General features: G+C 42.1%; 1 protein-coding gene and 2 long non-coding RNA genes across 4 annotated transcripts in view; 2 read left to right on the top strand and 1 right to left on the bottom strand.

Moving 5' to 3' along the window:
* The window catches only part of LOC109426355 (protein crooked neck), a 3,677-nt gene extending 867 nt beyond the window's left edge, over nucleotides 1–2,810 (bottom strand). Inside the window, exons 1-3 of the mRNA XM_062855453.1 lie at nucleotides 1,894–2,810; nucleotides 1,098–1,836; nucleotides 1–1,014 (exon numbers count right to left, since the gene is read on the bottom strand). Coding sequence (XP_062711437.1) covers nucleotides 1–1,014; nucleotides 1,098–1,836; nucleotides 1,894–1,929 — 1,789 coding nt within the window. The 5' untranslated portion in view covers nucleotides 1,930–2,810. The remainder of the gene's footprint in view (nucleotides 1,015–1,097; nucleotides 1,837–1,893) is intronic.
* Nucleotides 2,811–3,160: 350 nt separating this feature from the next.
* Nucleotides 3,161–4,910, top strand: LOC115258100 (uncharacterized). 2 transcript variants are annotated; one of them, XR_009999110.1, is made up of 4 exons: nucleotides 3,161–3,621; nucleotides 3,700–3,770; nucleotides 3,832–3,901; nucleotides 3,981–4,910. It is a non-coding gene; the product is annotated as an uncharacterized LOC115258100 (long non-coding RNA). The 2 variants fall into 2 exon arrangements; XR_003893503.2 differs by having other exon boundaries at nucleotides 3,161–3,770.
* Nucleotides 4,911–8,224: 3,314 nt separating this feature from the next.
* LOC115258106 (uncharacterized) lies at nucleotides 8,225–9,984 on the top strand. Its single transcript, XR_003893509.2, has 3 exons — nucleotides 8,225–8,344; nucleotides 8,410–8,552; nucleotides 8,621–9,984. It is a non-coding gene; the product is annotated as an uncharacterized LOC115258106 (long non-coding RNA).
* The last annotated feature ends 400 nt before the right edge of the window (nucleotides 9,985–10,384 follow it).

Raw genomic sequence — 10,384 nt, 5'->3', positions numbered from 1 at the left:
AGTCCCGCCACGCTTCCAGGATGAGCACTCGGGATTCCTTCTCGACTGCGTTCTTTAGACTGTCGTTGGCACGCTCGTAAACCCGTCGAGAAAGTTGCACATGGATGTTGTCCTCGTTTTCGGCGGCCATTTCAAACTTGGCAAACGAGATCCACACCTTGACGTGGGTTGTCCGCTCCAGGAGACGCTCGTACAGCTGTCGGGCCAGTTCGAACTCCCCTTGTTGCACTTCGAAGTCGATGTAGCTCTTCCAGAGTAGTTCCGGCATGTCCAAACGGGGCTGCTGAATGGCCAGCTCGTAGATCGCCCGGGCACGATCCATGTCTCCGAGCAGGGATTCCAGTTCGGCAAACTTCATCCAGGTGATGCAATTTTCCGGACCGAATTCCAGGAACTTTTCGTACAGAATCCTACAGCGATCGAACTCTCTGAGTTGAATTTCCAGATCGATGTACCCACGGAACAACTTATCCCGAGGGCACATACCGATGGCCATGCCGAGGGTTTTCCGGGCCACCTGGAGATTTTTACAACGGATCTCGAACTGGGCGTACAGCAGCCAGATTTTACTAAATGTGAACACCTTGTGAGGTATCAGCTCCAAGCAGGTTTTGTAGATCTGACGAGTCCTCTCCAGGTCTTCCGTCTCCAGTTCCTCGTACAGAGCGTAGTTGATCCACAGGTAGATATACCGCCGCCACAGATTCTTATCCTTCGCCGGCGGGACATTGGCAATGGCCCGTTCGTAAGTTTCCCGAATCAGCTCTTGGTTCATTTCGTTCTCGACCAATCGCAAATAGTCAAACCAGGCATCGTAGTTTGTCGGATTTTCGGCCACTTCCTGTTCGTACTGGAACTTTCGCTTGGAAACGATGACATCCTCGATGCCGGATCGGTCGCCGTACTTCTTCTCGTGAATCGTATACGCTTTGTACAGATCCGCCGTCCTCTCTTTTGGAAGGTGATCCAATGCGTACTTGTAGATGACCCGGACTCGGTCATGCTCTTTCTGGCCTGAAAAATTAAAACAATTAAAACATCAAAGACCACTTTTTCCACAAACGAATGCGAGTCAGACTTAGGTACAAAAAACTCACCTTCTTCGAATTTCGCGAAAGCAATGAACAACCTCTCATCCGCGTTGTCATCTCCGAAGAACTCAATCGCCCGTTCGTACACCGACCGCGCCCCATTTATGAACCCGTGCGCCTCCTCGAACCGGGCGTACTTGATCCAGTTCTTAATTTCCGGATGGACCATCACGAACCGCTCGTAGATCTGCCGGGCCCGGTCAATTTCCTTGTACCTCAGCTCAAAGTTAATATAAGTTTGCCAGGCCTGTTCCTCCGGTTGCCACTCCATCCACCGTTCGAAAACCTGCCGCGCTCCGGCCACATTCTCCAGCATCTCCTCCATGTACGTATACTTGTACCAGAACTGGTTCGTCCGGGGCATTACCGTCACGGCCCGGTCCCACAAGTTCCTCGCGTGGTTCACCTGCCGATGCTTCATCTCCATCTCGGCATACTTCAGCCATATCGTGATGTTCCGGTGCTCGTTGTCGATCGCCCGCTCCCAGATCGACCGTGCCCGCTGGATCTCCTTCTGCGATTCCTCCCACTGGGCGTACTTAATCCAATTGCTGACCACCATCCTATTTTTACGCAGGTTATCCTCAAACGTTTTGCGCTTCCGCTGCTGGTAGTCTGCCAGTTCAGCGGCATCGGAGATTTTCTGCTTCGGCGGTGGCGGCAGGATCTCCAGATCTCGCTCTTTGGCTTCCCGCAGCAGCTGTTCGGCGGTGATTTGCACCTCCGCCGGGGCTTTGTTTTTTACCTAGAAAATGCATACTTTTATATCAAATTTCAGTAAACTAAAGATCATTGCTCTTACCTTGGCCACTTTGGGCATTTTTTGGGGTTTCTCCATGGTGAAAACGATGGAAATTTAGTCCAAAATTAATACGTAAAACACTCCGAAAGCTCCGAAAAGAAATCACGCCAGCGACGAGACGACGACGAAACGATTTCAAAACAAAACACACGCTTAAACTGTTCCGCACATCACATGAGTAACAGTTACTCACTCTGGCGCATCGCTGCAAATCCGGGAGAATGTGTGAAAATTATGTGTAGGTCATACTCACGCCGTGAGCTGTTGGACTGTTACTCATTTTTGAGCTCCTGGCTTTTGTTGACAAACGCTCCAAAAAGCGAGCGTTTGTCAAAGTTTCAAACAAAAAAAAAAAAAAAGTTGTTTGTCTGCGCGATGATCACAAGGATGATTCCCAAACATAAGTAATCAATTAAAAATTAGGTAAATTAAGTTGTTAAATTTAGTTTTTATTTTATTTAGGTGAAAAATTGCATCGCTGGAACCCTCGGATGGATCCGGTCACCAATTCCCGATGTGGAACCGGGTCCAATATGACGACTTATGCGACGACAGTAGTTTTATTAATTTTAATACATAATGGTATAAGGAATCAAAATGTGTTTAAAGTGTTAATTCCTACAAGTATTAAACTTTCAATTAAGTAAAATTACTGTATTTTATTCAAACAACTATGAAAAAAATCAATTTAATCAAAATGAGTAGCTATCACACATTTTCAGAGCAAGCGAACCATACGCATTTGTGTGTAACGGTTACTCATTCTTCCGGAATGGTGACGAAACGCTTCAATGTGTGAAGCTTACTCATGCGGCTTTGGCTTTGAATCACTTGCTCAAAAATGAGTAAGGCCCCTCTTGCTCACTTTAGGAGTGCCATGGGATGAATACAAATTTGAGTAGATCTTGCTCATTATTGAGTGGACCGACTTCTGCGTGTGCGTCCAGAAAATGACAGATAGAAAGCATGGGCGTCAGCGTCGTCGCCAAGTGGGGGCTTAACGATTCCTACACGGAGAAACTGAAAAACTCAAAAAGTTAGAGCAAACGGAGCAAACAGACATGGGCTGCTTGTTCACAAATGTCATAACGCTGGAGGGGGTGGATGGGTGTACTTCATGGTGTTACATCTCGATCAATTTTTTTTTCTTCCCATATAAACAATGTTACGAAGGAGTGGGTGGGTGTCAAAAAAGGCCAATTTTGGCGTTATGACACTAGGGGCAAGACACTGTGCAAACGAGAGTAACTCTGAGAAATCCTGTAACCGTTCGGTTCCCAGTTTACACTTGCTGGCTCCACCGCAAGTCCCTTTTCCTTTCCCCTCCCGACTACAACCCTGAAAATAAACAAAATACACATGCAGAGGCAGTTGGCACTCACTGGTTAATGATTTGTCAGTGAGTGAGCCTGTTTCACTTTCCCGTGTTCCTGACATTGATGCCAGACAAAAGTCGTGCAGTTTGAGCGTGGGTAAAATATACCCACTAATACTTATTGAATTCTCACTGACAGATGACGCTAGTGACCAGCGGACATTAGGGTGTGGAAACATGAACATAAAATTAACATAGCTGTCAAAAATAAAAATAAAATAATAATAGTAAGAATTGATTTCTATGAAGGGGAAGTTTTATAAAAGCCTCCTTGTTGGCAGAAGACGCTCTCTTTTTAATACCGATCCTCGAAAGGAATTGTAGTGCGCGCGCGAATAGTGTAATAATTCGAGGTTAGAATAATTGTTAAAAAGAAACCTCTTAGTGGTGAAAATTTCTATAATTTTGTGCTGTCTTTTCTTTAAATTTAGGATCAAAGTACAGAGTTGTTTGTCAACATAAGTGTTAGTAATTGCCATGCAGAAACAAAAACAAACAATTGGTTAGTCGTGTTAATAAGTGTTAGTACAAACATAAAAATTAATGTGTGTTAAAATTCATAGAACAAATAACAATAACGATCCACAACAACTGTTAAAATAGTCACTATGACTGGCTAAAATCAAGAAAAAGGTAAATAATATAAAGCTAAATAGTGAGGGTGTTTGAGGTTAGGTATGGTGCGTCACGGGTGCTAATTTCTGGTGATAAGGTCCACACCAGGGACCTTTTTCTTTTGTATTATTGTTCCAACAGTGACAGATGAACAACGGTTGACATTTCCGAAGATTGGGTAGTGGATGAGGTGGCTGTTCCGGATTTCCGTTATAATCGTCTCCGGTTCGAACAACTTGTGAGAAGCGCACGTCGGAAGAACGCCATTGTGATCCACCCACCTTGCTGAAGCACATCCGCCATCTTCCATGTTCCGTCACCGTGAACCAATCGCCATTGTGTCCCAAAGCTTCTATGGAAGTAGCCCAACCACCAACCAACTACCGTTCGGCGATCCGTCGGCACGTGGGAAGTCAAGTGTCACGAACTGCCCCACCCTAGTTCGGTACCGTCGACATCATATCAGCCAAACCGCTACCAAGAACCGATTGCCCGATACTCCGTCGGCAATAGAGATGCCTCGCCTTCTGGCCAACTACCAAGAATTGGCCCACCCTAGTCCAGCAACCAACGGGAAGAACCAAGCAAACCCGCTACCATCACTACCAACCGTCGCCAGGATCCGGATCCAAACTTCAAGTACCAAGCATGCTAAAGATAAGTACCCTTAAGTGACGTCACCCTTGTAAATAAACCCCATGTAATTAGATAGCTTCAGTGGTAGCCCATTATTTAGAGAGAGCAGCCCTGAATTGTAGACTTTCTCACCCCTTTTCTTTGTTCGTTGTTTCCGGGTTCCGATAGAGAACCGTTCAAGCCTCGCCTTTGGAGTGATTGGTTATTTCTTAGCGTTTGTCCCCTAAATGTTTAGTTTGGACACCCTTACTCCGACACTTGCCCCTCATGTGAGTCAGAGTTCCATTGCATACTGTTCCTGCAACGATTTAGATCTCATTCAGGTCAGTGGATGTATGGGAAAGAAAAGTCATTCATCGACCCTGCAGATTCCCACCCCCGAGCTAGCGAGCTACAATCCTGAGCAACACTTTTCACCAATGATCGACGAAATTTGTTGAAAAACACCCCTAAAACTGCAAGAAATGCTAGATATCGGGCAATATTGTTTTGATTTTGCGATGAATCAGGCAACACTCAAGCAAAAACAGGAGCAATCCGGAGGAATTCTGAGCAACTCTGTGGAGGAAAATGTACTCTCCAGCACAGTGTCTTGCCCCAAGTTATGACATTTGTGAATGAACCCCATTATTGTCACGCTTATAAGATACACGGAACCAGATATCAACCCAAATATAGGTTCTTTTCACTCATATCGGCTCTTCTGTGCGAGAACCCAAATTTGGCTAAACCGCGTTAAAGCTCTGAGTGAGTAGTTTCCTTTTGATCCCGGCAGAAAATTGCAACCCATCGCAAAGTTCTTTCTACCTATCGTAGACTTTCGAAAGTACCCTAGTGGGTTGAAATAAACCCACTTTTGGGTAAACGGCCAAAAACCCAAATTGGCTTCTTTAGCGGTGTTGAGATAATCCCATATTCTGAATCTGCATGCCAAACTGAGCCGAAATCCAAATTTTCATGTATTTTGGTGCCCGGGAACCGATGCAAAAATCAATTTGAAGTTTGTATGGGAGCGATTTGTCCAATCACCCCTCGTCGCATTTTGTACTGGGCGCAGCTGTCAAACAGTTGTCCAGCTGTCAAAAGGTGATTTCAAAAAATCTCTTTGCAATTGATTTTAGCTCTAGGGGCAAGACACTGTGCAAACGAGTGTAACTCTGAGAAATTCTGAGTAACTCTTTTCACCAATGATCGACGAAATTTGTTGAAAAGCACCCCTAAACTGCAAGAAAGGCGAGAAATCGGGCAATATTGTTTTGATTTTGCGACGAATCAGGCAACACCCAAGCAAAAACGCGAGCAATCCGGAGGAATTCTGAGCAACTCTGTGAAGGAAAATGTACTCTCCAGCACAGTGTCTTGCCCCAAGTTTTAGCTACCAAAATAAAGTTCTAAAAATCTGAAAAAAATCATAGTGGCTCAGAAAAAGGTGCTCTTTTATATAAAAACAAAAAATCAATACATTTTTCAAAATTTAAAAACCCAATTTGGCTTCTCGCACGGACATTATCGGCTAGGTAGCTGCTTCTCGCTTTGTTTTTGACAACATTGCGAAGGGGAGAGCGAGGAAACAACCCATTGCTGGGTAAAAAGTTCAAGCGGTTTACTTATTTTTGCGTTCTTTTAACGTATTTTTAGGTAGTTTGTTTTGTTCGTGTATATCTTTTATTACACTGACAAAATTGTAATATTTTTTTATATGTTCACCGACACATATTTTTTTAAAAATTGCTGAAACGTCTAAATCATAAAGCTGAAATATATCATGAAAAGTTATCACCAATTTGAATCATGTGTGAAAACCACATAGTAAAAAACTATGTACCTTCCCTGATAAAAAAGATCATAGAGATACAACAGAATGTATTGTTACAACACGCTGAAATGAATGGTAGTTACCATGATTTCAATTGTTTAAAACGATAGAGTAACAACAGACCCTATGGTTTTCCACCATAGCATGTATTGTAAATGTCACTTTTACAATAGAAAATGGGGGTTGTTATGTATCTTTACCATAAACAATCCAAATTTTCTGGAGCAAATTCAAGTCAACTACCATTCAATTTATGGTGTTTTTATTATTGAAATCTCTAGTGCCATTCATTTTATTGTGCACATATTGTAGTTCCAATTAATAATTTTCAGCAGGAAAATACCTTGCATATGTTTGAGGAAAAATGAAATATATGTGCCTGACATATAATCCAAATAAGCAAGAAGTTCATCCGTAAGTATAATCTATACACATACGGTTTATTTTCGAAATCTAATTGCAAAAATCTATGTAGGTTGACACATATACCTAATATGGAAAATTCTCTCAGTGTAGAGTCCTGCGGCGGTCGTATTAGTCCAGGGGTTCCCAACCTTTTTGAGGTGGCGACCCCCTTTAAGAATTGCCGAAGCATTCGGGGCCCAATGAAAATTTATAGAAAAAAATATGAATTAAATAAACAAAGCCGAGTTGTTTGAGTACAGTGGCGTAGCTAGAAATTTACTGTGGGAGGGATTTTCGACGGTCAATGATACTTTTTTTTTTAATTTGACACTCATATTTTGTAAACAATGACGTACATGTCCAGAGATGGAATCCTCCTCAGAGCAAAACAAGAGAACAAAAAATCTGCACCACGCTCCCGTATCCAATGCTAGAGCGGCTTCTCTCGGTTTCTTTCACCTTCCTGCTTGCAACTTGTGACACCGAAACATGTGCGGATTTGTTTGCATAAAAAAGTGCGTTTACTCAAAATTGAAGCACTTTGTGCACCGGGAGTTAACATAAATTTGCTTATGCTCAAAAATCAATAATTAACTAGCGTACAAGTATTTATGTATGCAATTGTGTCATGCCATGCGAACGGAACGATCATACCGCGAAAAATGCCGATGAAATTGTCGATCAACTTTGCGGGAGCCTCAAAAATGATGCACAAAAATGTTTCTCTTTGTGCTGATTTTTTGTGGTTCGATGTTTCTCTTTGTTTTCGCATGCTTCCTCCTTGCGCTACGCTCCCGCACAAGCGATAGCGGTGGGAGCGGACAAAGATAAAGAGAACAAAAACATGCATTTGAGCGAGGGGGTCGACACTAATCTATTTGGCTCAATTGGCTTCTTTAGCGGTGTTGAGATAATTCTATATTCAGAATCTGCATGCAAAACTGAGCCGAAATCCAATTTTTCATGAATTTTGGTGCCCGGGAACCTACTTAAAAATCAGTTTGAAGTTTGTATGGTAGCGATTTGTCGAATCACCCCTCGTCGCATTTTGTACTGGGCGGAGCTGTCAAGCAGTTGGCCAGCTGTCAAAAGGTGATTTCGAAAAATCTCTTCGAAAGCGATTTTAGGTACCAAAATGAAGTTCTAAAAATCTGAAAAAAATCATGGTGGTTCAGAAAAAGGTGCTCTTTTGTATAAAATCAAAAAATCAATACATTTTTCTTAATTTAAAAACTCAATTGTCATGCGATAAGACTTAATTTTATTTAATTATTCGTAACAGTTTTCATTACATTTGATTTGAAATCGATTTTATCGGATTTTCTCCATTTTCCAAGTTTTGATCTGGTTTTTGTCGATTTTCTGCTTTCTCTCTCATCAAAATGGCAAAAATCCGAAATATCCGAAAAAATCGAATAAAATGACAAAAATTGCCCAATACTGATTAAAATCGCGACGCCGCAATTTATTTTGACAGCTCTTGCGTCGTCCCATCAGCTGTTAAATCAAAACAAGTTTGAACAAAAAAATCCAAAGAAAAAAATCAATTCAGATTGTGTGTCGAATCCATAGTTCAACAACTATGAACTATCTCGGGAATGTAGGTGAGTTTTTATTGAAATAAGGTACAGAAAGAAAGCATATTTTTTGTCGATTGTCTTATTTTCAGGCTGGCCAAACGACACCAAGTGGAAGACGTCTAGAGGCACAAAAAACCTAGCAAAAAAACGATATTAGGAGCAATCGTTCCGATCGGTACTGGTAATGGAACAACGGTGGTCATGTTGCATTGACAGCTGTCTAGATATATTGGTAAGAGAGGCCAAATAATGACGGTTCATGCCACGTAACATTGCTTTACTTTCATGTTGAGATTTCAGAACTGGGTGGAAAACTGCCAACAAAGGATTACCAGGCAAATCGGAAGAGGCCTCAGACGAGTACTGCTGAACTATTCGGGACAGTGGCTACCAGTAAACCGGTTACGAACACCTTTAGACAGTCCCATTTTCGGAGGATTCGGTGCTCACAGTCAAACCAGCAGCCGGAGGATTGTTCTCGGAAATTGCCATTACGCAACGATGAGAGCGCTGAAAGTGTGTCAATTTTATTATATTTTTTTTTCTATAAAATTGACTCGCCAGTGTCTAAACAGTAGAAGTGTGAAGTTTAGATAAATAACAAAAAAAGTAACAGGTTTTGTTAGATAAAAAAAATTTTTTTTGGTTAGTTTCCGTAAAAAAAACAAGGGGCGCAAGATGAGACACGTGTTGAGAAAAGCTCGTCTAAAAATAGGCTTCAAACCAACTTTAAACCCAATGCAGTTTCAATCGCCTTGAATCATATAAACCAAAGGTGCAAGTACACAGGGTCAAATGTTTAACAAGAAATGTTTAGTTCTGTTTGGCACTAATGAAAATTTGATCGAGTCATACCAGATATTTGAGCATTGATCTGTGCTTGGTCCAATATTTGACCCTGTGTACTCTCATCTTAAGAATCATAGAAGGAAATAGAGTACATATTTAGATTTCTATTGAAAAAGTCATGAAGTTTCCAGTTAGTCATGTGGATAAGGCTTCTGATCACCGATCCAGCAAGTTCGACTCCCGTTCTGATCGGGAACTTTTCTCGTCTTCCCTAGATATAGTGTCATTGCCTAGCTCCACAATATATGTACGAGTTCTTGCAATGATGGGCACAGAAAGCTATTTAAAAACTGTGGAAGCGCTCAAAGAACACTGTTACTGTTAAAGAGGGGTAGGCCAAGTTTCAGTAGAAATGTAGAGCCACAAAGAAGAATTGTTTAAGAAGTCATGGTATCCATTCAAGTATCCATTCCCTAAGTGATACATCTTGCTCTTCTACATGAAACCTTCGATCAGGCTCAAGGCCGATTGTTTCAACCCGACTTACCCAAAAACCTATCTTCGAAGGCGCTGATGAAAAAATCAAAGGCTTGCTCAAAATCACCGGAAGTGGTATACGAGTTAAATGGTCCAGAGCCACCAGGAAGAGTACAACAGTACTCTCGAAGAATCTTCCCTCAAACCGAACACCAAACGTATCCCAACATCCACTCCAACTACCTATCATGATTCCAAAGCGAACGGCAACGATTGCACCACTCCACTACCGCCAAGATAGATCCATCGACCAAATCCTAGGCCAAATGACTCTCTCACAAAAAAATCCGGCAGTCGAAACGCAATCCGCCAGGCGGAATACCAGAACCAGGAGGCACTCTCAGGGAGGCACCAGAATGACCAGAACCAGCCGTCCCGTCACTCGAATGCTATGCAGAAAGTCCGACCTCAAATCCGATTGTAAACAAATCGAGAAAATTTGACATTTTGGGCTAGAGATGTGCACTGGTTTTATTCGATTCGATATGGTTATGCAAAAATTATAATCGATTTTATCGGATATTTCAGATATGAGTGATTTTGATCGATTTCATTGAAATTATGAAAAAAGATGTGAATCTTTGTAAGTTTTGGCCAATTTTGGCTTAAAATCTATCATATCTGGAAGAGTCGTCCCCCTCGCATTTGAGGCACATTGCGGGAGCAAATGACAAGCCTGTACATGTCAACATGTACATTTAATATAAGTCGTGGCTGAAAAATAGCGGCGCAGCCGAA

Source organism: Aedes albopictus, chromosome 3 (assembly GCF_035046485.1).
Source record: "Aedes albopictus strain Foshan chromosome 3, AalbF5, whole genome shotgun sequence".
Taxonomy (NCBI): domain Eukaryota; kingdom Metazoa; phylum Arthropoda; class Insecta; order Diptera; family Culicidae; genus Aedes; species Aedes albopictus.
The sequence above is the reverse complement of the archived record's forward strand: the minus strand, read 5'-3'. Positions and strand labels throughout refer to the sequence as shown.